This window comes from Sorex araneus, chromosome 1 (genome assembly GCF_027595985.1).
Source record: "Sorex araneus isolate mSorAra2 chromosome 1, mSorAra2.pri, whole genome shotgun sequence".
Classification (NCBI taxonomy): Eukaryota; Metazoa; Chordata; class Mammalia; order Eulipotyphla; family Soricidae; genus Sorex; species Sorex araneus.
The window spans coordinates 293977213-294003241 of NC_073302.1; the positions used below are offsets into that span (position 1 = coordinate 293977213).

The 26029-nt window shown below is 50.0% G+C and overlaps 1 protein-coding gene and 1 non-coding gene across 5 annotated transcripts; both read left to right on the forward strand.

The window, feature by feature from the left end:
• The first annotated feature begins 3000 nt into the window (after positions 1–3000).
• Positions 3001–20461, forward strand: LOC129405920 (putative methyltransferase-like protein 21E). 4 transcript variants are annotated; one of them, XM_055143645.1, is made up of 5 exons: positions 3001–5389; positions 6267–6362; positions 17390–17556; positions 19161–19278; positions 20058–20461. In XM_055143645.1, the coding sequence occupies exons 2-5, from the start codon at positions 6341–6343 to the stop codon at positions 20459–20461; spliced, it is 711 nt and encodes a 236-aa protein (XP_054999620.1). In that variant the 5' UTR covers positions 3001–5389; positions 6267–6340. The 4 variants fall into 4 exon arrangements, 2 of the variants coding, with proteins under 2 accessions (XP_054999620.1, XP_054999618.1); XM_055143643.1 differs by having other exon boundaries at positions 3001–6362; XR_008630787.1 differs by lacking the exons at positions 17390–17556; positions 19161–19278; positions 20058–20461 and adding an exon at positions 6643–7717 and having other exon boundaries at positions 3001–6362.
• A 738-nt stretch (positions 20462–21199) lies between these two features.
• LOC129401291 (U6 spliceosomal RNA) lies at positions 21200–21302 on the forward strand. Its single transcript, XR_008628222.1, has one exon. It is a non-coding gene; the product is annotated as a U6 spliceosomal RNA (small nuclear RNA).
• The last annotated feature ends 4727 nt before the right edge of the window (positions 21303–26029 follow it).

Sequence of the window (26029 nt, forward strand, 5' to 3'; positions counted from 1 at the left end):
TTGCCAGGCTCTGCCACGCGGGCTCCATACTCTCGGTAGCTTGCCGGGCTCTCCGAGAGGGGCGGAGGAATCGAACTCGGGTCGGCCGCGTGAAAAGTGAACGCCCAACCGCTGTGCTATTGCTCCAGCCCGTTATTATTATTAATGACCCTTGTCCTTATTATTGGTTTGGGGGCTCCCCTGGCAGTGCTCGGGCTCCATCCTGGCTCTGCTCCGGGGACCACTGCTGGAGGCTTGGGCGGGGGGGGGGGGCGTGTAAGTGGTGCAAGGCAAGCGCCGTCCTGTCCTACGACTCAGCTCCCGGAGCAGCAGAACCCCCCATGCTCACTGAGCCCTGGATCCTCTGCCGGGTGCTCCTCCCTAGGTCCTCCCACAGGTCCTCTCCCGGCTGCCGCTGAGGGCAGAAATACAAACAAGTCACTTTCGCAGTCTTTGTTTTTTGGGGGGCCACCCCTGATTTGGGGGTGGAGGTGGTTTGGGCTCCTCCTGGGGTTCCCGGAGCTTCCGTGCAGCCAGCGCCCTGCCCGCCCCTCCCCCCCTGCAGAGCCGTGCTGCAGCGCTTGGAGCATCTCCCCCCACCCCCATGTTCTTTTTCAAATGTCTCGTCTATGTTATTTCCAGCCTGAACAGCCCGAGCGCAGCGACTGCTCTTTGCTTGTCGTTGTGCCCGTATCTGCCTTTCTGCACGGCATTCTTCTGAGGTGAGCTCTCCTACGGAAAGAAGCCCATTGTTTTTCAAATTAAATTTTTTGTTGTTTTGGCGCCATCCCTGGCAGTGCTCAGGGCTTACCCTGGCTCTGTGCTCAGGGCTCACTCCCGGCTCTGTGCTCAGGGCTCACTCCAGGTGGGCCTCAAGGTACCACAGAGGGTGCCGGGATGGAAACTGGGTCAGCCACGTGCAAGGCAACCCGCCCTCCCTGGTGTCCTGTCTCTCCAGCCCCCAGTTTTTTTCTTTTCTTTTTTTCTTATTTTTACACTCTTCCCCTTTCTTCTCAGCAGCTGGGGAAGGAGAAGAGAGGAGATACTCTTTGTTTCAGCTTTAGTTTTTGGGTCACCCCTGGCGGTGCTCTGCATTCAGGAATGACTCCTGGCGGAGCTAGGGGGACCACATGGGATGCCAGGAATCGAACCCGGGCTGGCCACGTGCAAGGCAGATGCCCTCCCTGCTGTGCTATCACTCTGGCCCTGAGAGGAACTATCCTTATTTCTCTACGTCTAATTGGGAGTTTCCTGCCTATCTGGGGGTGGTACAGCTCCCTGTGTGGAGAATCAGTGAGCTGCCTTGACGGACAGTCTCGTGCGCTTGCAGGGCAGGGGGGGGGTTTCCAGACCACACTGCAGGAACGAGGAGAGATGCGCGTCCCAATGGCCTCTGGAGTTGGAGCACTGGACTCAGTCTGGCCCCTGAGCAGGGGGACGCCGGGGTGCAGGAGGGGCCTCACACCCACTCACGCCCAGCGGGCTCGGGGCAGCACTGGGCTTGCAGCAGCAGGGAGGGAACTCGGGCACCCGGCACGGATGAACCCCCGGCCCCCGCCCCCGCCCTGGCCCCGGGTTCTTCGTTACGTCTGAAATAGGCCGCTTAAAGCCACAGCAGCCACGCAAAGTTGCCACGACAGAAAACAAACGGCTGTGCCCGTTGCTCACGTGGGGTGACGGGCTTTATATCCTCTCGTGTGAAACTCTCGGAGCTCGTACCCCTTTCTCTGCATTGGCTGCTGAACGCTCTGAGTTCCTTAGTGCCCTTACCTGCCCCTTCAATTCGTGTTTTATGGGCTCCACAGCCCCGGTGGGATTCTTGCCAGGTAGTTTTTTTGCCGACGTGAATGAGTCACTTTAAAGTCTGTCAAAAAACGCAACCACGCCTCCTCTCTGAGTCCGAGTGAGTTCCTGCTCAGGCCTGCCTCGGGGTCCCCCTCGAGAGCCGCCTGGGGTGCAGAAACGGGAGGTGCTTAAAGGAGGCTGGAAGCTCTTGGTGCTGAGGGCCACGTGTCGCCCATCGGGTGGGGTGGATCTGTCAGCCTCTGTCCTGCGCTAGATGTCTCACGGCTGTTTGCCAGCCGCCGTCCGGCATCTGGGGTGTCTCCTGGGCATTTTGTTTTGCTTTTGAGCACCTTAGTCTTGGAAAATTAACCTTTACCAAATAATTTATCAAGTAACACTGTAGCACTGTCATCCCGTTGTTCATCAATTTGCTCGAGCGGGCACCAGTAATGTCTCCATTGTGAGACTTGTTGCTGTTTTTGGCATATCGAGTACGCCACGGGGAGCTTGCCAGGCAGGGCAAAGGCAGATGCCTTGCCAGGCAAACGCCCTGCTTGCTGTGCCATCACTCCAGCCCAGGTATTTATCAAGTAAATATCTTTCCTTTGGGGAACGGTCATGAACACTTTAATTTTATTGAATTAATTAGTTTTCATTCTGGTTTAGACAGTGGGCTTCCCACTGTGCCCAAGAGTTTGGGACCGATGGACAGGACTTTAAACACATGGCCTCACCCCAGCCCGCCCTCTGTCTGCCTCCGGCCCGCCATCTCCATTATCAGTCATGGTCTTGGGCATCTCGAATCCCGTGTCTCCACCGTAGCCCCACCCACACCCTGCCCTTCGGCCGTGGGTCGGAGCTGAGCGTCACCCGCCACCCATACTCCTTAGATCTTTTCATGGTGGGATTTGTCCCGAATTCCTGGGTCTCTCGCCAGGCCCAAGTCCCCTGCCTTTGTCTTCGGGTCTGGAGAGATTGCTGGAAGTTCTGCTGGCCTTCTGCCACGCAGAACTCTCGTTTGCTCCCCAGTCTCTACGCCAGGGGAGGCGAATGTGTGGAGGTTGGCTGCCTGGATCCTGCATAACAGGGTGTGTGTGTGTGTGTGTGTGTGTGTGTGTGTGTAAGAGACAGAGAGAGAGAGGGAGAGAGAGAGGGAGAGAGAGACAGAAAGGGAGAGGGGGGTAAGGAGGGAGAGAGAAAGGGAGGAGGCAGGAGGAAGCAGGAGGGAGGGAGAGGGAGAGAGCACTCCTGGGAACTGTAGTAGAGTCTCTGCACTTTTAAAACAATTTTTAAAAATAAATTAAGCATGGTCGTCATGTTGTTTTAGATAATTGATTTGGGAATTTTATCTCTTAATACAATTAATCATACAACTCTGAGGTTTTGGAGTATAACTCAATGAAAAATACAGGTAGGTGATTTTCATTCACTAAAGAATATTTTGTTCTTTTTTTTTTCTTCAAAAAATTTCTTTACACTTTATGTAAACACTGTGGTTTACAAAGTTGTTCATGATGATTTGTTACAGGCATTCAATATTCCAACACCCGTGCCACCACCATTACACCTTCCCCAGCCATTGTCAATAATTTTTTGTTCTTGTTCTTGGGGGGAGGCGTATATATATGGAGAGAGACAGACAGAGAAACAGAGAGACAGATGGAGAGACAGACAGAGAGACAGACGGAGAGACAGAGAGACAGACAGACAGACAGACAGAGAGACAGATGGAGAGACAGAGAGACAGAGAGACAAACAGAGAGACAAACAAAGAGACAGACGGAGAGACAGACAGACGGAGAGACAGACGGAGAGAGCTCATCCCTCGGCCTAGAATTAACTGCCGGGAATGGTCGTTTCCATTGTTCACGACCTGCAGTTTCCAGGGTATCTTTGCTCGTCTGTTTCACCCCACAAGTACTCAGCAAGTGCTTTTTAAAGAACTCCGTGATTGGTACATGTGGGAGCAAAGAAACACACAACATAAATTCTTAAAATCACAAACTATTATTATTCAGTTTTTGATTTTTGATTTTGGGGCCACGCCCAGCAGTGCTCAAGGCATAGCCCTGGTGGGGCCCTGGGGCCACATGGGCTTCTGGTGACGTGCAAGGCCAGTGCCCTGCCCACTGCACCGTCTCTCGCCCCCTCAAGCTTATTGAAAGGAACAACTCAGTCAGGCCGCAGAGACTCTGCCCTTCCCAGTATATGAACAGGACACTGCTCAGTTCGTAGGCAAGCCAGCCTCATCCATGCCTCAGTCTTTCTCAGAACTGGTGACCCAGACGCCTGAACTTCTGTGAATTCCCAGGGTTGCCTGGTTTTATTAGAGACCTGGGATCTCAGGAATAGTATGTCAGTGATGTGAAGTTTCCAGACCGTCTGCGCTGCAGGGGCACACGGAATGCTCAGGTGTTGGGGTGTCCCCCCACCCCAACAAGACACAGACACACAGACACACACCAGACACAGACACAGGCACACACGTACACACACCAGACACAAACACAGACACAAACATAGACACACACACCAGACACAGACACAGGCACACACACACACCAGACACAAACACAGGCACACACACACAGCAGACACAGACACAGACATAGATACAGACACCAGACACAGACACAGACACAGGCACACACACTAGACACAGACACAGACATAGACACACACACACACACACACACCAGACACAGACACAGACATAGACACACACACCAGACACAGACACAGACACAGGCACAGACACAGACACAGACACAGGCACAGACACAGACGCACACACACACACCAGACACAGACACAGACATTGACACACACACACCAGACACAGACACAAACACAGGCACACACACACACCAGACACAGACATAGGTACAAACACACACCAGACATAGACACAGACACAGGCACACACACACCAGACACAACAGACACAGACACAGACATAGGCACACATGCACACACCAGACACAGACACAGACATACACACACCAGACATAGACACACACACACACCAGACATAGACACACACACACCAGACATAGACACAGACACAGACATACACATGTGCATGGGCGTGCGCATACACACACAGACACACACACCCCCTCTCAGCATTTACTAGAAGAAACCCTGATGTCCTGCTCCCGTGCCCGTGCTCGGCTGCTCCCCTTCTCCAGTCTTCTGGTGTGACCCTCTGAGGCGACGATGGATGTTCGCACCAGGACAGGACGCACAAAGCACACAGCCCCGTTTCCCAGGACGTCACAGCTGGGTCCTGCCCGGGCCAGGCCCTGTCCCCACCTGTCGCAGGAGTGAGTGACGGTCAGCCAGCAGGCAGCCTGGCTCTGCCCAGGACACACCCCCCTGGAATATTCCTCCCGCTCTCCAGCCCTCTATTTATGGGCTCTGTGCTGGACGGTCTGAGCTCTGAGACCGAAGGCGTGAGAATCCCAGGGCGTCGGTGAGGACTGGCCGTGGGCCCGGCCTTACAGTAGTGACTGTGGGCGTGGGACGCCCCTCGGGGCACCACCAGAGCTCATGGCCGCAGAGCCAAGGCGGGGTGATGCCTCTCGCTGCCCAGAAACGCCACGAGGCACGTCCACACCGAACAGTGAGTCGATTTGGACCATCAGCTGCCACTTTCTTTGCTAGAACAGAAGTTGGCTGGGGACGAGGCGGGGGACACTCGGCCGTGGGGAGAAGGGGGCGCCCAGCTGTGCCCCTCAGCACTTCATCTTCCTGTCTGGGAACTGCAGGGAAAGTCCCTCGCCTCTGGGAGTTTTGGGGTCCTCAGGAGAGAGGAGTGCCGTGTAAATCTGTGCTAGTAATTACTTACACAGCACTCCTCGGGAAGGGCAAAGCATCAGGTCATGGTTTATTCTAAAGTGATTCTTTCCCCAAAGCTTATTTATTGGTACTCTGTGCTTTGAGAGCCTTCTAATACTTCAGGCTCTTATTTTCCCACGTGTCTGTTGGAAGATTGTGAAGTGGAAACTGCCGACTGGCCATTGGGTGGGTTGTTTGGGCTTGTATGCTGATGACTCTGCAGGAACACGGAGTTGTTGCTATATGGGATGAGCACTGGATTCCTTTACAGGAGTCTCCGGCGTGTCTTACTCTGCTTGAGTGAGACCCATTTTCTCTCCGAGCGCTTGAATCACTGCTTACATTGCTTCCGTTTAAGAATGCTATCTTATTAGTCAAGACGCTGTGTTCTTTCTCTATGAAAAGAGTGGATGAGACGGTTTTTGGGAAAGAATGTGTTTTGTTCCCCCTACTGCCTCCCCCTCCCCTTTGGTCATTCTCAACTTTTTGCATCTGTAGCTTTTGTGCAAATTATGATTAGATGAGATGGTGAGTCCAGGGCTTTCTTCAATCATGTTTTATTAATATATAATACATAACATTTTTCTCTGTTTTTTTGAGCTTTGTTAGGTAAATATAAGACTCTTGGCATGTTTGGAATTTTCACTGTTTGCTATTTTAAGGTATTATTTGCCTACTTTTACAAGAAACGATCAAGAAAACATCCATCTAGAGGAATCTATTAGCTGACTGCTTAATGGATCCCGAAGCTCAAAAAGGTAAATAATTTTAGGTTTCCTTATGTAATCTAACCTGGGATTAAGGGGCCATACAGCTGATCTTTGCAGTGTCCATGGATGTCCCCGGAGAGAGTATGCTCCAGCGAAGATCAGTGCCTTGGCTTCTTGCTAGCCATCTGGTCCTCATGACATCTTGGAGATAATTTTGTCAGATAATAAATTTTGTACATTTGCTAAGTACTTAGAACTCATTTTTAATCTGCAACCGTGGATCGTTTCTCCCAAGTGTTATTCACTGAGTGTATGATTGTGCTTCTAGCTTATTTCATCCCGACAGGGAGCCCGAGGAGAGATGCAAGGAGCTTCATGGAAGACCGGATGTCTTCACTCATGCTTGCACGAAAGATGCGCTTGGACTCTAGAAAACATTTCTAGCTCGAGTGTTTAGTTTCTCTGACCTATGACTTCATGAATACCTAGTGCATTCTAGCCTCTGTCAGGAGAGTTAGTGTTCGAGTTATATCACCAGTCTTCGAAATCATCTCAGGCACCAAGGTTGGCTTCACCAAAGTTGCCATGGTATAACTAGCCTCATGGTCTTGAGAGAAAAAGTGCAGATGTACATTTTTGACATCTGCAAAGGTTAGAGTGACCACATTTTGAGGAGGATTTATAGTACAAGTTTTATTATGTAGCTATACTTACCCTCCTTAGGAGCACACTGTGACTATTTTCTGAGCTCTCTGGTGCTGTCATTTTCTCCTTTCAGGGAAGCCAGGTGGCTTCTGCCTAGGTGAGCATAGCTCGCGGGTGTCTGTCCGCAAAGGCAGCCTGCGGGCCCCGTGTGGCTTCAACATGATCAGTTTCACTAGCGAGTTTTGCAACCATAAACATTTGAAGCCACAGTCACCAAGAGAATCCAGCCACAGAGGTGATTTGAGTGAAGATGCGGTTTCTAGGTGATGTGCACGTAAAATGACATCATTATCCTTCTCGTGGGTAGCATTGTCTGGTTTCAACCATCATTTGGCAAATTACAAAGGAAGTGGAAGGCACGGAAGGCAAGGTTGAGACAGAACCAGTTTGAAAATGTTTTGCACCATGAATAAACACGCCCTTCGTCATCTGTATAACCAATTAGAGATTTAAAAATATGTTCCTGGCGCTCAGGGATTAAGTGTGCTACTGGGCAGAGTCAGATGGCGTTTTTTTGGAAAGACTTTCACTCACTAAAGGAACACTGTGTTCGCAAACCCTGAAGGTGACCGACCCCCCACCCTGTCCCATCTCAACTCTGACATCCTGGAAGGGGTGAGGCGGACTCACAGCCCAGTTCTCGTCTATGCCAGCCCTGAGGGCCAAGAGTTATAAAATGTCACTTATTTCTGCACAGATTAAAGTTCGGAGTATGGCAGAGGCTAAAAATTCCTCCGTCTCTGGTTGCTCGTGCTTCATTACCAGGCCAGCGGTGCAGTCTCCCCCACGCGAATTGCTCCGAGGAGCTTGTGGTGTTCCCCCTTCTCCGGAATCCAGTGTCCAGGTGTTACCCCACTGCACATCGTGTTAGAAAGTGCCCGTGTGGGGCTGGAGCCATAGCACAGCGGGGAGGGCGTTTGCCTTGCACGCTACCGACCCGGGTTCAATTCCCAGCATCCCACATGGTCCCCTGAGCACCGCCAGGAGTCATTCCTGAGTGCAGAGCCAGGAGTAACCCCTGAGCATTGCTGGGTGTGACCCAAAAAGCGAAAAAAAAAAAAAGAAAATGCCCGTGTGTCGCTCTCTGTTTGGGGGGTGCCCCAGGACAGGGGCTGCCGTCTAGGTCCACGCTCAGTCTGCTCAGCGACGCCAGGGGGCCTGCCGGTTCCAAGTTCTGCCCCCGGATGCTTCCTCCCCTCCTGCCCGCTGCCTGGGGCCAGTGGAAAGTCTGCCCCTTCCAAAGGGACCATACCCCCATGGGCTGGGGACAAGAAGCCTCTACCTGCACCCCAGTTCTGAAAAAAGTCTTGGGTCATTCAAAGGGGAGACCCTGAGCAGGAAGCAGCCCTTCTAGAGCGGTGTCCTCCAAGGTGTGGGGGTGGGGTGTCGGGAAAGGCCGTGCGGGGGTGCTCGGACCCTCTGCCCTTATGCAGTTCCGCTACCTGGGTCTCTCTCGGTTTACAGCAGCACCATCGCCCCCAGCCTGGGGTCAGCTCCTCACCATCGCATCTGGGGGACTTGGAGGCCTGTCCCCTCCCCGGCCCCTTGCCTGGCCTGTGGTCTCAGGGACCTGACTTGGGTTCCCATCGAAGGCCTCACCCTGGCCTTGCCTCCCTTATTTCTCTCGAGCTCTTTCTCCACACCTGGCATAATCTTTAAAGAAGTTCCCGTCCGGGGGCTGTGCTGAGAGGGCAGAGGGGAGGGCGTTTGCCTTGCAGGTGGAAGACCCCGATTTGATCCCCAGCGCCACAGAAGGCCGCCTTAGCCTGCCAGGAGGGATCCCTGAGCACAGAGCCGGGAGGAAGCCCTGAGCACTGCCAGGTGTGGTCCCCCAAACAAAACCCAAAAGTTCCAGCGAGGCGTCACCCCCTCTTCAGTGCCTCATTGTTATTTTTTGATCGAAGAGAGTTAAGAGTGCTGAGGACGGCCCGGAGGTTCCATCTGAGGCAAACCCACCGCTTGGTCTACTCGAAGCTTCTCTGGTTTTCTCCACGTTGGACGACAGGCCAAGAGTCTTGCTTTCTGCCAAGTGGGCTTTGCCATGGCTCTGGCTGGTCTCACCCATAGTCCTCAGGCTGGGCCTATTCTCGCCTCAGTGGCTCGAGACATGAAGCTTTGAGTTTCAGTCTCCACACATTTCCACGCTGATCTGTCTTGGAGTGGAAAGTGCCCAGTACTTAATGAGTGCACTATGAACTAGCCAGAAGTCAGGCCTATTGGCTCGGTTTAACAGTTGCTAACAAGTGACGCTCTTGCTCATCTGGTCACCACTTAGCAGCCTCTTTTCAGGACCGAGGATGCCAGAGAACTCGAGACCACAAGCAAACCTTCCCCAGGGATCCAGGTGAATGTGAGATGAAATTTTTGTAAGCAGCATCGCCTGGATTTATGAAGAAGAAAGTGTATTTGTGTGATTCTATTACTGTTTAAGAAACAGCCAACTATAATATGAGACAAGATAATTTGATCTGCTAGTTGGAATATAATACTAACATGGGACATGTTCTTTACTTAGTTTTAACTATTTTAACTGATCTAAGATTTACTTAGAAAGGTGGCCTGAAGTTGAGATTCAATTAAGTTTTATTATACCACTATTTTGGGGCCACACCCGAAATAGTCAGGAGCTATTCCTGGCTCCGAGCTCAGGAGTGAGTTGAGAAGTGTTGGGGGTTGAAGCAGAGCTGGCCAAAGTGATTGCCTTCAGGGCAAGTGCCTTGCTTCCTGTCTCATCTTGCCAGCCCTTCAACTTCTTTTTAATTTTTTTTCAGATGACCCGTAACGTCACCACCATTTACTATCACTGTCCTATATTCTAATCACTGAGCATCCTTGTGGCTATAATCCTGGTGCTCTGGGGGTTCCAGGATTCTACCTACCTCTTCTCACACACTGTAGATGCTTAAAAAGTAATCTGAATAGGAACCAACTTAGATACCAGAACAAAAATAACTGCAGAGTTCAATGAAGACAGATTCTCTTTTTTCACAAGCTGAGTTGAAACAACTCCTGACCGTAGCAAGCTGCCTTTGGTATCTGCAAAATTCGAGCCTGAATGTCCAGCTCGGTTGTGAGTCTTACGTGGGGCCCATCTTTCCTGGCTGCAGAACCCCAGATTCCTCCTTGGCTGCCGGTCCCAGGGATGCTGCCTCGCTCAGATGCTTGTCCGCCCTACTGATCACTCCCAGCTCCCCGCCCCCGCCCCCCGCCGGTGAGCCCCCCACAGTCAGAGGGGCGCTTCAACAGCAGACCCGTGCCTGTCTGCTCCGTGCCAACAGCCTTTCCAAGAAGAACCCGAGTCCCATCCCCACCTGCTCCTCGGGCTTCTTTTTCCTCCAGAGTCCGACGTGCACCTGAGACCCAGCTCCAGCATCTGCAGGGCAGGGCATGTCTGTCCCCACACCTCCAGGACACTCGTCTCCCCTGAGTGTTTCTTCCCCTTCTCTCTTCCATACCTGCCAGCTCTGCTCCAGTGGCCTGTCCTTAGAAATGCCTCCCCCATCCCCACCGCTTGCCCCAGCAGACGAGAGCTGATTCCTTCACTGCACTGACCAAACCTCATCGGCATTTGTCTAGTTTTGTCTGCCCACTCGTACCCAACCGGGGACTCAGAATGCGTCTGACTTATCCCCCCATTACTAGCCTCAGTTGTCCTGGTCAAAGAAGGTGTTCTCTCTTCTGTAAGTGTGAGGTCGTCTGTCCTACTTGACTGAAGTCACGTTCTCTGTGTCCGCTGTGCAGAGGTGAGCAAGGGGGACACCTAGGAATCAGTCTCAGCCCCAAGATCTTGCCTTGGAGAATTCCCTCTCTGGGCTTCACTTGCGACTGACTGTTCGCTAATCGAGAAACATCTTTAGCATCCCCCCTTCTCACCCCCTTCACCCACCCCCGAAAGCTCCAGGTATTTCTTAGAAGCAGTTGACATCCGTCTTTGAACAAAAAATGTGCTTGAATGACAGTCTCTTTCATTTAGCAGACGGCCTGCCGCTTCACACTCCGCTGGCAGGGTTCTGGTGACAGCCCACAGAGGGGAAGCTGCAATTCACTTGTCATAGCTATTAAAGATTCTGGGGGGTGTCTCTCTGCGATCTGATTCCTCCATTTATTGTGGCTGACCTTCAAAGTGGAAAAGAAAAGAAGGGAGTTTTGAAGGCTGCAGACACCAACCCACCATCAAAGTTTCCTCCTACGATAATCCTCTGCATCGTGGGGCCAGACTCGTGCTAATTTTCATTTCACACTTGAAACTCCTTTAATTCTCAGGGGGGAACAAGTGCACCCGGTAGGTTGGCTTCACGATGGCAAAGACTGAATGGCAGGAAGATGGTGTTAAGATGCTTTTGGTGTTGAGGAGCAGAGAAATAGCTATGTGTAAGGCGATAAGGCTGTCCTGAGTCTATTGCATTTCACTTTCTGTTGTTGCTGCTTTTGGCTTTCTGGATCATACTTGGAGATGCTCAGAGTTACTTCTGGTTCTGCACTCAGGAATGACTCCTGGACCGTATGGGATGCCGGGGACCAAATCCAGGTTGGCCGTGTGCAAGGCAAATGCCTTACTCGCTGTACTATCACTTTACCTCCCCTCATTTCAACTCATCAAATTTTTTATTTGAAGCTCATTTGTAAAACAATATTCTGATGGCGGTAGATAGCTTTAAAGCTACAAAAGTCAGGAGTATTTTTTTCACTTTTAATTTGTTTCCTAATTTATTATCCTGGGGCCATGCCATGCTTGGGAGGGCCATTCCAGGGAGGCCTGGAATGGACTGAGGCCCCTGAATGTGGCAAGTGTGCCCTTTGGCATGTCCCTGGCTGTTTTTATTTGTTCCAAAAGGTCTTTATTTCTGTCCCCTTTCCCTTCCCTTCGGTGGTTGAGGTGACTACAAGTCACTGAGGACTGGTGGCACTCCCGGATGTTGGGCCCGGGTGTCCCTGGGGGCTGCACTCTGGTCTCTGCCTGCCCTCTAGTTCCAGGGCCTTGTGCTGGCGGCACGCTTTCAGCGCTGGTGCTCCCGGCTGCCTGGCTGTGGGGCTGTGGGGGTGGCACATCCTGTCACAGAGCTGGAGGGCCTGTGCCCAGCGGACTGGGAGGCAGCGGACATTCAGCTCCAGGCTTCACACTTGCAAGGTTTGCCCTTTTGCCCCGGAGCCACCCAGGTTTTGCTTTTTAAACGATGTGTTTGGGAACTAGAAAGAGAGTTGGGGGGGGGAGGCACTTGCCTTGCATGGACCCAACTCCACTTTGATCGTGGCACAGCATGGCCCCCTGACCTCTGCCAGGGGTGATCTCAGAGCCCGGAGCCACAGACAGCCCCTGAGCTTTGAGGGATGTGGGCCCACCTCACCCCCAATAGATATTTTGTGTAATGGTACCTGGTTTGAGTTATTTGTCTTGGGGCTAGATAACAAGGAGAGAGAATCTGTAGAAAAGTCATTTTTCTGAAGTGTCCATTCAAATTCCACTGGATGATAAGGCTGCTAATTTTAGGGAGGAAATTTATGGTCAGGCTTGAACAAAAGACCTAAAGAATACAGGCTGTCTACTAATCCACTGATCTTCTCAGGGTTCAATCCCATACTTAACAAATGACAAACATGCGTGCTGAAGGAAGGGTCCCTTCTTTGTCATTTGTCTCAGGAGCATGGATATCTCTCTTTCCCAGTTAGGCAGCTTAGCGTGTAGCTCGCCCCAGAGACGGGAGTTACCTTGGTGTTACTTCGAAGTGGACGGTGGTATTCTTGAGGCAAGACAGTAATTCTTGAGGCTTCCTGTCAAACAGATCTTTGACTTAAGTAACAACCACTGCTAACGCCATTCCCACAAAATCCTTAGAAGTTAATACTAAAAACAAACATTTTCAGATGGAAGTAGCTATGCTTATGAGTCTGTGTGTAGTTGCTTTTGTTTTACCTTTCTGGTTTGGGGGCCACACTCCGTGGTGCTCAGGGCTTACTCCTGCCTCTGGGCTCAGGGGTCACTCCTGGTGGTGCTCAGGGGACCGTTTGCAGTGCTGGGGATCAAACCAAGGTCAGCTCTGCGCAAGGCCAGCACTTTATCCCCTGTGCTATCTCCGTTGTAGTTGCTTTTAAAATCCCACATAGCCTATCTAGACAAACGAAGTATCTAAGTTCAGCAGGTTTTGGTTTCTGGGGGAACAAATTATTCTAATCTTCATGAATATCATTCTTTTTTTTTTTTTTTTGCTTTTTGGGTCACACCCAGCGATGCACAGGGGTTACTCCTGGCTCATGCACTCAGGAATTACTCCTGGCGGTGCTCGGGGGACCATATGGGATGCTGGAAATCGAACCTGGGTCGGCCGCGTGCAAGGCAAACGCCCTCCCCGCTGTGCTATTGCTCCAGCCCCATGAATATCATTCTTCTGACAGTTGTTTTCACATACTACTTAAACGCAAATAAAACTGCATTGATAAGAAATGTCAGTTAAAATTGGGCCAACCTGAAAATGTTTTTCATAGGCGATATCATCATTTTCGTTTTATAGTACTCTATTCATTTGTGCTCTTTTGTACATGAAATCAATGATCAATACTGTTTTTATTGCTTCATGCCTGTGTCTTTTACACAGGAAACCCTTGGTAGATATTGCTGTTTCATGAGATCTCTCAAATGTTTTCTAGGAGGCTCTCTTGAATATTCTATAGTGACATTTTAAAATTAAAATAATAGATTCTTATGTTATTATAAGCCTTGCATTTTTCAGGAAGGTAGCGATGTAGTCTTTATGAAAGATTGTTTAAATGCCACTCAAAGATGGAAACCGTTGGTTACTCTGCCGTGGTTAGAACAGCAGCGCTTAAGGCGGCCAACTCACCTTTAAATGCAAACGCAATGTCAGAGACATCAGGCTGTAGCAGCAAACATTCACTGGCAAAGTTTTTATATCAAAAACAGGAATCTGAGGAGCCACTCCCGGGACTTGGCGTGCTCTCACATCTATTAATCCTGGAGACGGTGGGTGACCTGTCGGGGCAGCGCTGCCTTCCCCGGGAGCAGTGAACACCCAGGAGGGCACCGCAAGCTAAAGGTCAGGGAAGCAATTAATGTTCTCTGCTTCTCCCCGGAGAACCGCCCTCCCCCCGCCCTCTTAGCAGGCAAGTGAATGTAATGAAATGAAAGCTAAAGTTCACATAAAACCCATTACCAGTATTACTGGGTGCCCGGAGCAACGCCCAGATGGGACACAGCGCTGTCGGGGAAGAATCCCAACCACAGGGCTGACAGGACTCCTGGCAGGAGGCCCAGACTCCATCCAGCAGGCAGGCCGGGGTGGGGTGCGGGAGGGACAGTGGGGACCCTGGCGAAGGTGGGGACGCTATACACCAGACACGCTCATGAATGACTTTGTCAGTAATGGTGCCGACATCAGAGGGAACCCCAGGGAGAGACGAGAAGAGCGGGTGTTGCGGGCACGGTGGATGTCTCTTGGCTTCGCTTCCTTAGCGTCTCTGCCAAGGGGCAGGGGCGGTGGTGGAGGACCAGGCTGTGGGCAGGGCAGAGTAGCTAGGGTGAAGTTTGGGGGCGTCAATGCCTGCCTCTGTCTGGTTCCCAGGAAGTGCCCTGATGAGGAGTCGGGGGTAGGAACCCAAGGTGGCAGACGGTCCCTGGCAGCGGCCTGACCCCCCAGTTGCTCTTGTGCCCTCTGAGCACTCGGGAAAGACGGGGCTGGAGGTCAGTGAGCAGAGGCCCTCCCTGCCCTGGGGACCCTGAGCCCCTAAGGCCCGAGACCCCTGCTCCTTTCCTGTCTCAGTAGAAGTAGAATGATTCGAGGTCTTCACTTGAGCCCCAAATTAAAAATTCTGGAACCATAATTATTATTTTTTCCTTGCCTATTCTCCTCCGTCCCCAGGTTTTTTATTTTTATTTTATTTTTTTGGCTTTTTGGGTCACGCCCGGCGATGCTCAGGGCTGACTCCTGGCTCTGCACTCAGGAATTATTCCTGGCAGTGCTCAGGGGACTATATGGGATGCTGGGGATGGAACCTGGGTTGGCCGCGGGCAAGGCAAACGCCCTGTCCGCTGTGCTATTGCTCCAGCCCCGGGACCTGTTTTTAAGAATAAAATGATGCTCATCTCGGATCTTTCCTTTAGAAATAATGTGTCAGCTTTGTAAGGAACAATTACCACCCACGAGGACAAAAGCTGGCCTGTCAGCATGGTGGGGTGCAACCTTCCCGTCAATGTGGTGGGGTGCAAACTGCCCATCAGCCTGGCGGGGTGCTACCCAGAGAGAGGCAGCTCCTCTCTTTCAAGGAGAAGCGTGAGGGGACCCAAGGAGGGGCTCATATGTGGGGCAGGGGGCAGTGTTTTCTCACCTGTCAGTTCACCTGTTTCTCGGGCCGTCCTTCCGCCGGGCTGCTCACAGATGACCATCCTTCTCCTTGAGTGCCTGTCACCTTTACTTGGCGTGTCACCATGACATCCCCTCTCTGCCACAGATATCTGGACTCTACAGTGGGTGGCTCTTCTCTGTCCATGCAATCTTTGGGGGCTGTCCTTTCTGGGCCATGGCCAGCTGTACTCAAGTCTCCCTCCTGACTCAGTGCTCACGAGGCACTCATGGTGGTGCTTCGGGGGACCAGATGCAGTGCCAGAGATAGAACCTGGGTATGCTACATGCAAGGCAAGCACCTTACCGGATGTGCCATCTCTCCTGACCTTCACATGTGATTTTTATAATGGTCACATCCGGTGGTGCTGGGGTGGGACCCCTCAGGGCCACAGTCCGTGATGCTCAGCTTGAGTCCAGGTCCCGGTGAACTGGGTGCTGGGCTGGTGGTGCTGGAGCTGCAGGACCCCCCTGGTGGTGCCTGGGGCCATGGATGCCAGGGATGGAGCCCTCAGGCCTTGGCATCTGTGGGGATGTGCTCGACCACTTGGGCTCTGAAGGCTTCCGGTGTTACTTCCTCGGCATTTTTATTTGCTTTTGTTTTGGGACCAAGCCTGGCAGTGCTCAGGGGTTACCCCTGGTGCTGCATTCAGGGATCACTTCTGGCAGGGCTCAGGAGACCATATGGGATGCCAGAGATTGAACCCATGTCAGCCGCGTGTACGGCAAGTGCCCTCCCTGCCGTACGACTGGTCCAGCCCCGATGTTATTGCTTAACTTTACAGAGTCGGTTAGATGCATATGAAGATGCCACGGGCTGCTCTAGAACAGCAATTGAAAGATAAGTAATAATAAAATAATGTAAGGGTATTGAATGATGCCAATTTCTTTGTATAAAGGCAAATCTTAAAAGATATGCTACTTAAATTACTGAAATAGCCATATTAGTACTGTGCAGCCACTGGACTTAGGGTCTTATGTATATTTTTATGTGCATGTATATATTTGTGTATTTTATTGAATCTTAGAGTATGATGCCCACACGGCAGAGCCTGGCAAGCTAGCTGTGGTGTATTCGATATGCCAAATATAGTAACAGGATCTCCGCCGAGATGTGACTGTTGCTGGATGATCATGATCCTGGAGTCCACCTATCTACTTTTGGCACCAGCAGCTTCTTGCAGAAATGTCTCTAGACTGTGAATTGAGCCACGGCCCCATGCCACCCCAGGAGGGGAAAGGTTTTTCCCTCTCGGCTTTTCCTCTCCGGGGGTGGGCGGAGTGGCGTGGTGACAGTCATATTATAAGGACCACGAAAGAGAGGTACGAGCTTGCAATGGTGCAATTTCTGGCAGAAATTTTCCTGGACTTATTTAGTTACTAAAATACTAAAACACAGAAATCCAAGACCTCATATCTCTTCATTCTCAGCAATGGAAAACAAATTATCAAATGCTTCCATTTTAGCAGGTCTGATTTTGGGGGGGGGGGGGAAACTCCAGACAATAATAGTGAGTTTTTTTTTGAAATATTGAATGTAATCAAAGTAAAGAGCAAGTAAAGTGAAAATTATGAGCTATGCAGGCAGGGTGGTAGGGGTGGGGTGGGAGGTAGACTGGGGTTCTTGGTGGTGGAACATGGGCACTGGTGAAGGGATGGGTGTTTGACCATTGTATAACTGAGACTTAAGCCTGAAAGCTTTGTAACATTTCACATGTTGATTCAATAAAAAAAAAAAAATAGTAACAAGTATCACAATAGAGACGTTACTGGTGCCCACCCAAGCAAATCGATGAGCAATGGGATGATAGTGACAGTGACAGATTTTATTGAATCACCATGAGATAGGGGCTTCTATTTTATCCCCAACCTCTCTCTTGTTGTAGACCAGATTCTCAACCTATTTGGTTTAGCAATTGCTTTTTCAGAACAAAGTCACTCAGTGCCCTGCTGGAACTCACCTTGCTGCCAGGTTCTTCCCCTTTGGACGTAACCACGGTCTGTCCCTTCTCATTCCAGAGAGCAGAGCCGGCAGCGAGGATGAGGCCGTGGTGGCCGAGATCCTGGCCAGGTGTTCTGTGCCTGCCCTCATAACCACCACCTCGTGGGAGGCCTTTCGATTCGTCGGTCACGAGATTCGCATCACTGAAGCCATGGACTGCTATGGCGCCGTGGTCTGGCCGTCGGTATGGCGTCCTGTCAAATTGGTTGCGTGTCAGCTTCTTTGCAGCCCTTTTGAAGGATTCAGTGCCGGTGGAGGGAGGGCCCGGCAGGGAGGGGCTTGGCTTGTACACAGTCGGCCCCTCACAAGGGGGGAATCACTTTGCCAGAGTGATCCCTGCGTGCAGAACCAGAATAGCCCTGAGCACTGGCTGGTGTGACCCCCAAAACAAAACAAAACAACACTAGTATCTAGAAAGCATGAAATTGTGAAAATGGTCCTATTAATGAATTCTATGTCAAACTTTATGAAAACTTGTAACACTAATAATTTTGTTATGCCCTCAGACTTCCTTTCTAATGACAGAAGTATTAGAACAGCAATTTTACTTCCTATTTAACTGACATCACTCGAAGTGAACAATTCTATTGAAATCTATTGGTCTTGACATGCTGGAGTGATAGCACAGCGGTAGGGCGTTCGCCTTTCATGTGGCCGACCCGTGTTCGATTCCTCTGCTCCTCTCACAGAGCCTGGCAAGCTACCCATGGAGTATTGGATATGCCAAAAACAGTAACAGTAAGTCTCACAATGAGAGACGTTACTGGTGCCCGCTCGAACAAATCGATGAGCAACAGGATGACAGTGACAGTGACAGTGGTCTTGACATGCAGATTATTCTAGAAGATGACAATTCTTAAAGAATTCAGCTCAGTGTCCCCAAAGATCTGCTAATCCCACACCCTTATTGAGAAGCCTATTGTTATTAAATTCCTTTCTTTAAATATTACTAGTCAAAATCAACTGAGTGCCATGTTCGGGATTGAGGACAATAATCCCCAAGGACTATTGTTTTTTGGCCAAAATATTGAACTATTTTGTTCAATATTGAGCAATTGAACCTATTGAACTTCTACTGAATCTTTTTGGTAGTAACATGTATATACACATGCATGTAGTATATACACACAGGTTCATACGCATATAGATATATACACATGCATGTAGTATATACACACAGGTACATACACATTCAGGTATATACACATTCAGGTATATACGCATAGTATATACACATGCAGGTACATACATGTGCAGGAATATACACACATGTAGTATATACACATGTGGGTACATATACATGCAGGTATATACACACATGTAGTATATACACATGCAGGTACATACACATTCAGGTACATACACATAGTATATACATACGCAGGTACATACATGTGCAGGTATATATACACACATGTAGTATATACACATGTAGGTACATATATGTGCAGGTATATACACAGGTACATACAAATGCAGGTATATACACACATGTAGTATATATACATGCAGGTACATACACATTCAGGTACACACATAGTATATACATACACAGGTACATAAATGTGCAGGTATATACACACATGTAGTATATACACATGTAGGTACATACAAATGCAGGTATATACACATGCATGCTTTAATGTGCACACATATATATACTCACGTGCACACAAACATATCATAGCATCAGTGTGGAATATTTCTAATGGAATTTCCATTTTTCATTCTGTTGTTACTTGCCAACCACAGCTTCTTTCTTTCTTTTTCTCTGTTTGATGTCCCCAGGCCCTTGTTCTATGCCATTTCCTGGAAACGAATGCGAAGCAGTACGACCTGGCTGACAAGCACGTGATTGAGATCGGCGCTGGCACAGGGCTTGTGTCCATCGTGGCGAGCCTGCTGGGTAAGTGGGCTGGCTGGCCGCAGGGCTGCCCAGGGTCCGGCTCGACAGCGGGAGTCACGCACCCGGCCAGTGTACAGTGAGCTGGGCCCGTTTCAGCCCTTCATTGTCTGGCTGAGCCTCACCCATGTCTCCGTGCATGGCAAAGTCACCTGCCCGACTCTCCCTGCATGTCCGGCGAACCCTATTCCTGGTGCTCCTGGCGACCCGCAGCCATGCAGGGTGAGTGACATGGTGCGCAGGCCCCGAGTGCTTGCCATCAGCCTGGGTGGTGCCCAGCTTCCTCCTGCCACAGCACACAGGGATGAGCCGGGGCGGGGGATGTGCAGGGATTGAAGCTGGGCTGTGTGCCAGGGCCGTGCCCTCGCCACTGCACCGTCTCTCTGTCGCCACCCTCAAGCTTTGATTTATTTATTCATTTTAGTTTTTTATTTTTTACATTTTTGCTTTTTGGGTCACACCTGGCGATGCTCAGGGGTTATTCCTGACTCTGCACTAAGGAATTTTTCCTGGCAGTGCTCAGGGGACCATATGGGATGCAGGGGATTGAACCCAGGTCAGCTGGATGCAAGGCAAATGCCCTGTCCGCTGTGCTATTACTCCAGTTCCCCTCAAACTTTTAAAGGGGAATCATAGAGTTGCCTCCATGTCACTTTGAAAGGGGTCTCCCACCTGTACGTACTGACGCCTTCCCCTTGAAGTCAGCCATTGTGCTCTCTGCCAAGTGCTCATTGACAGGAACTCTGATGGTGAAACCTCCTCTCACCAGGAACTTTTCGCAGGTGCCCAGGTGACGGCCACCGACTTGCCCGAGTTACTCGGAAACCTACAATACAACGTTTCCCGAAACACAAAACTGAAGTGCAGGCACCCCCCGAAGGTGAGAGAGCTGTCCTGGGGTGTGGATCTCGAGGCCAACTTCCCCAGGTCTTCCAACAACTTCGACTACGTGCTGGCGGCGGACGTGGTGTACGCCCACCCGTTCCTGGACGAGCTGCTCGTCACCTTCGAGCACCTGTGCAGAGACACGACCGTCATCCTGTGGGCCATGAGGTTCAGGCTGGAGGAAGATGACGCCTTTGTAGACCGGTTCCAGGAGTTGTTTGAGCTGGAGGAGCTCTCGGGTTTCCCCTCGCTGCATATTAAGTTGTACAAAGCGGTGAAGAAAAGTCGGGGGAGTGCATGACACTCTCCAAGGACTTTTAGAAAGTGAAAGCAGTTTCCAGCTGCCTGGGAAAGCGACCCTGCATAAGCTGATGTAGCTTTCCCACGGGAACACACACACACACACACACACACACACACACACACACACACACAGCCCTCACTCCGGGCAGACACAGCTTTTCCTGGATCTCACTTGCACATGGGTCTGGAGCCGGTAGTTACGTGATGTGGGTTTTGATTAGGTCAGTGTCTGCCGACCTTCCCCCTTCATGCACCCTGGGCTGTCATGGCCACCATACCAGTGATGGGGAAGTCATTAATTTTAATGTATAGCTACAGAATGAGAATTTTTAAGGGACGCCGTGTCTAAGGTGAATGACCCTACTGTCTGGGACGTTGGCCCAGACAAGTCTCTCTCTAGGCAGAATCCGGTTATCATGGGTCCTGCAGAGAGGGCTTGGGTGGACTCAGGGCGTCGGGGGATGGGCGGCTGTCAGGGGTTTCATTCGCGCCGAGGCGGGGGTCCTGTCTGCTGGGCAGGCTGACCCTCCCGCACAGCCTCGGTTCGGCTTGTGGATTTTAGGGTGTGGACACAATGTTGAGAAGGACATTCCAGCCTGTGCAGTGGGGAAATGAAGGGAAGCTCACTGAAGACCCACTGAGGTGTGGGAGGAAGCGTTATTTTGCACAACAGAAGCAGAAATAAATGGGGAAACAATGGATTAAAAACACACATGAAAAGATTTAGTTCTCATGCTTGCTTCAGCAGCACATATACTAAAATTGGAACGATACAGAGAAAATTAGCATGGCCCTTGCGCAAGGATGACACGCAAATTTGTGAAGCGTTCCATATTTTTTATTTTCCCAGAACATTGTACCCAAACCCTGTTAAAATATAAAACATATAAAATAAAAAAAGAAAAGATATAGTTCTCTAATCTCACACCACCAGAGGTCTTAATGCTGCAAGTGCTTCTGATGAACACACACATGCACACACACACACACACACACACACACACTGACACACACACTAGATTTTGGCATCCTGTCTGAATACTCTTTTCACTTGAGCTTTAGAGATTAGGATAAAGTCTGAAGTGATTAAAGTCAGTGCAAGAAGAGGAAAAAAAACCTGGAATTTTTTTGAGACCTTATAAGAAAACTGTATGGGAGGGTTCTGACCCATCTGTCCCGACCAATGACTGTCCTTGCCTCCCTGGGGGTGACAGGCTCTGCTCAGGGCAGCCCTCTCAGCACTGCAGGAAGTTCTCAGCTTTGTTGGAATCCCTCAGCCCACTCAGGGTTGAATGTAGCTGAACCTATAAACCAGGTGCCAATACACTCCACCGGAGTTTTTGGTGCTTTTAGACCCCGTGGGAGTGTAGATTGTATAAGATTCTAGGATCAGCTCAATAATTCCCAATATTTGCATGGCCCAGTAGGACTCCACAATCTGTTACTTAAGTAAATTCATTTCTCACGACCTAAGAACTCTGAGTGGCGCCATCATCCCCACTCCACAGCCAAGAAAGCAAGACTTCAGAGCTTGAGCCCTTTCTCCAGGCCACTATGTGGGCAGGCTGGGGTGCCCAGACCCAGGGGTGTTGAGGCCCAAGGTATGTCCTCTACCACTACGATGCCTTTATGCATTCAAAATAACACTTCAAAATAGCACTTTTCACTCCCTGAAAAGTCAAAAAAATTCTGAGAAAAAAAGATGATGGAAGAGTTATCACATTCCTTAACTTAACTTTAAAACATACTACAAAACTATAGTAAAATCCAGAGTGGTACTAGAATCAAAACAAACTCTCAGGCCAGTGGGATTGAAAGTCAGCCCATATATGTGCGTGTGTGTATACACACACACACACACACACATACACACACACACACGCGCGCGCGCGCACATAATATACATAACTAATTTACAGCCAAAGAGCAAAAGTGGAGGGAGGCAGCCTCTTCAACAAATGGTCAGGCAAACCGATCAGCCCCGTGTGGGGGAGTGAAGCCCAGAGACCGCTCCCTCAAACCACACACACAGTCAGTTCAAATGGGTTAAAGACCTCAATGTTAGAACAAAGCCGAAAAATACAACAAGGAAAACTTGAGGCTAGCTTCAGACATGTTTTCAATGACCTAACTCTGTTGATAAGTCAAGAAAAATCAAAGTAAACAAATGGGCCCTATCAAATTAAAATCCTTCTATATTGCAAAAGAAATTATGGATAAAATACAAAGGATATTGAAAAATCTCCATCTTGGAGAACCTGGCAAGATACCGAGAATATACTGCCCTCACGGGGGAGACCCTGGCAAGCTCCCCATGGTGTATTCATATGCCAAATACAGTAACAATGATGGGTCTCATTCCCCTGACTCTGAAGAGCTTCTAATGTGGCACCATTGGGAAGAACGAGTTAAGAGAGGCTGCTAAAATCTCAGGGCTAGGACGAATGGAGACATTACTGGGCTCCCTTGAGAAAATTGTTGATCAATGGGAAGACAGTGATACAGTGATATGAAAGATGATATATGTATACCTATAAATATATACACATATATATACACACACGTACAAAAACTTACAAAACTGAAAAATAAACTACTAAAACCAGGATAAGAAATGGAATAATTACACCTTCCAAGAAGATATATGGAAAGCTAAGAAGTAGATGAAAAATTGTTCATCATTACAGATTATTAAGGACATACAAATAGAAATGACAATGAGATATTATCTCATGCGAGTGAGATATAAAAGAGGCCAAAGAGAACCAATGCTGTAAAGATGTGGAGAGAAAGGAAACTTTTTCAAGTATGGTGGGCATGTAATTTGGTTCAGCCTCTGTGGAAAACTGAATGGAGATTTCTAAAAAAAATTAAAAACAGAGCTGTCATATAACCCAGCAAGCCCATTCCTCGGCATCTAACCCAAGAACACAAGAAGTCTGAGAAGATGCATGCACACCTATATCAACTGTAGTGATATTTACAGCAACCAGCAACCAGGGACTGACAACAGATGAGCGGGTAAAGCAGATCTGGTCTATAGTCTACTCAGCTATAAGAAAGGGAAAATTTCCATTTTTCTACAACTTGAGTTGGACTAGAAGGGAGTCACGCTAAGTGAAATTAGTCAGGAGAAAGACAATATCTGATGATCTCACTCACGTATGGACAGTGAAGAAACAAAGCGAATGATAGACAAAGGTCAATGAGCACAGTCCTGAGGCTGTGAGGAGAAGCCAGTTTTCCACGGAGAGGGTGGGGTGGGAGAGACAGAAGACAAGAAGGGACCTAGAGGTGGGGTGGAGAGATATTGGCACTAGTTAGTGGGCCCAGTGCGGTAATATTGCACATATGTGAGCATGATGGTAAACTATTACCTCAATAAAAACACACAGTTCTTTTCCATCTCTTTAAGCAATTGAAGTAATTGAAGTAAAAAATCTCAAAATGAAATCTATGCCCAAAATGGTAAGGAAATGCACGAGGAAAATCAGAATGCTTCCTTTTAAAAAACTATTTAAAAATTAAAAATAAATAATTTTAATGTTAAAAAAAGCCAAAATTGTTGATATGATTTTAGAATTAAAATTGGTTTGATAATAAAACTTGGATATTAAAATCAACAAGTATAAAAAAATCAATTTACGTGAAAATTGTTATATCTGATGGTGGGGTTGTTAGGTCCTTGTCTAAGAATTTATTAAGCTATTGTTGCTAGTTGAGCCTTTTGCGTTGTGTGTTTGCTTGTTGAGTTGGTTTCTATGTCACCTTCCCCTCTGACTTGGTGTGCTCCTACTGGAACTGCAGTACCCAGCAGTTAGGAGGTGATGTGTGGTCCAGAGACCTCAGGATCCATGGTCTGGGCCCATCGGTGGGGCTGTGGGAGGTGGGTGTGGCTGTTGGGGTTTCCAGGAGTAAGGGGGTGAGGGGAGGCTGTCCTCCCCGACACCCCAAAACACCAGAGTTCTCAGCCTGGGCACCGGGTACCTGAGAGGATTCACAGTTTGGTGTCTCTGCAGAGACCATTGGTAAGGCTGTGGGGTTGGGCTGGGAGTGGCCGCAGTGGTGGGGTGTGGGTGTGGCTTCTGCAGGGTGGGGCACCTTCTCCCGAGGGTGTCCCAGAGAGTTTGGCTGTGAGGAGCAGCATTTCTGTGAGTTTTAGCTGCTTGGGGCGTGTCTCCCGGGAGGTTTAATTGGGAGGTTTAACTGGGGATCGGTAGGGCAGGGCCGGTGGGTGACTGAACACGGGAACAGCACTTTTGTTTTTTGTTTTTTGGTTTTTTTTTTGGGGTCACACCTGGTGATGAACACAGGTTACTCCTGGCTCAGGCACTCAGGAATTATTCCTGGCGGTGCTCGGGGGACCCTATGGGACGCTGGGAATCAAACTCGGGTCGGCCACGTGCAAGGCAAACGCCCTCCCCGCTGTGCTACTGCTCTAGCCCCGGGAACGGCACCTTTCTTAGCTTTGGATTTTTTTCCCTCTCATATCCTGCCTGAGCCAGCTGTTCAGGGTCAGCTCCTCTGCACTCGAAGCCGTGAGGATGCACAGGGACATCTGTGTGCCCGTTGTTGAGCCACGACGCGTGGCCCAGCAGAAGCAGCTCTGTGAGGATGGAGCTGAGGGGGTGGTGGGCCGTAGTGAATCTGTAAGTGGTCAGGGGCCAGCGGGCTGGGGGCAGGCGCGCGAGGAGCCAGGCCAGACGTGAAGCAGAGGGTGGTGGGCTGAGTGGCAGCTCAAGGGGACACCGGCTTCTTGGGACTCAGTCTCAGAGGCCCCTGAGTTCCGGGGTGCAGGTTGTTAATGAGGAGGAACCGTTGCAGACCGACAGATGGAAAGTATTAAGGGAGTGGAGGGAGGAGGGTGGGAGTGGGGGGAGGAGGGTGGGAATGGAGGGAGGAGGGTGGGAGTGGGGGGAGGAGGGTGGAGTGGGGGGAGGAGGGTGGGTGTGGGGGGAGGAGGGTGGGAGTGGAGGGAGGAGGGTGGGAGTGCAGCTACATCAACATTCACACGAGGTCGGGCTAATGTAGTTCTGGAATACGGTGTCAGTCTGGACATCTAATTGCCCAGGTTTGAGATGCCTTTGGGACGCCCAGCTGTGATCTCCAAGTCTTCTCCATTGATGTCTGTGGGTCCTGAGCTCAGTAGGCGGCCCCTGCCCCCACTAATGGACAGCTGCAGGAGGCCAGCAAGAATGCACAGCTGTTGGTCAGCCCCTCTCCAGAACCTCCATCTATTTTCATGAGTGTGTTTTTGGGTCACACCCAGTGATGCTCAAGGGTGCCTCCTGGCTCTGCACTCAGGAATTACTCCTGGTGATGCTTGGAGGACCCTATGGGATGTCGGGGATTGAACTCTGGTTCGACGTGTGCAAGGCAAACGCCCTCCCCGCTGTGCTATCGCTCTGGCCCCAGAACCTTGGTCTCAAGGGCTCAGACACGTCCCTCTGCCTGTGCTATAAGTGAATTGTGTGTTTGTGTTGTCAAGTGAACACAGCACTGTCAAGTGAAGCTTCTCCATAAAGGTGGGCGTTTGCACTCAGATAGCAGCCCCCGGTCACGTCCT

What these genes read in the sequence shown, in the direction of transcription:
- LOC129405920 (XM_055143643.1), top strand. Translation starts at nt 6,341, where the DNA reads ATGGATCCCGAAGCTCAAAAAG. An exon ending in GGATCCCGAAGCTCAAAAAG is followed by an intron (nt 6,363 to 17,389) that starts GTAAATAATTTT and finishes TTCTCATTCCAG; the next exon opens with AGAGCAGAGCCGGCAGCGAG. An exon ending in GCGCCGTGGTCTGGCCGTCG is followed by an intron (nt 17,557 to 19,160) that starts GTATGGCGTCCT and finishes TGATGTCCCCAG; the next exon opens with GCCCTTGTTCTATGCCATTT.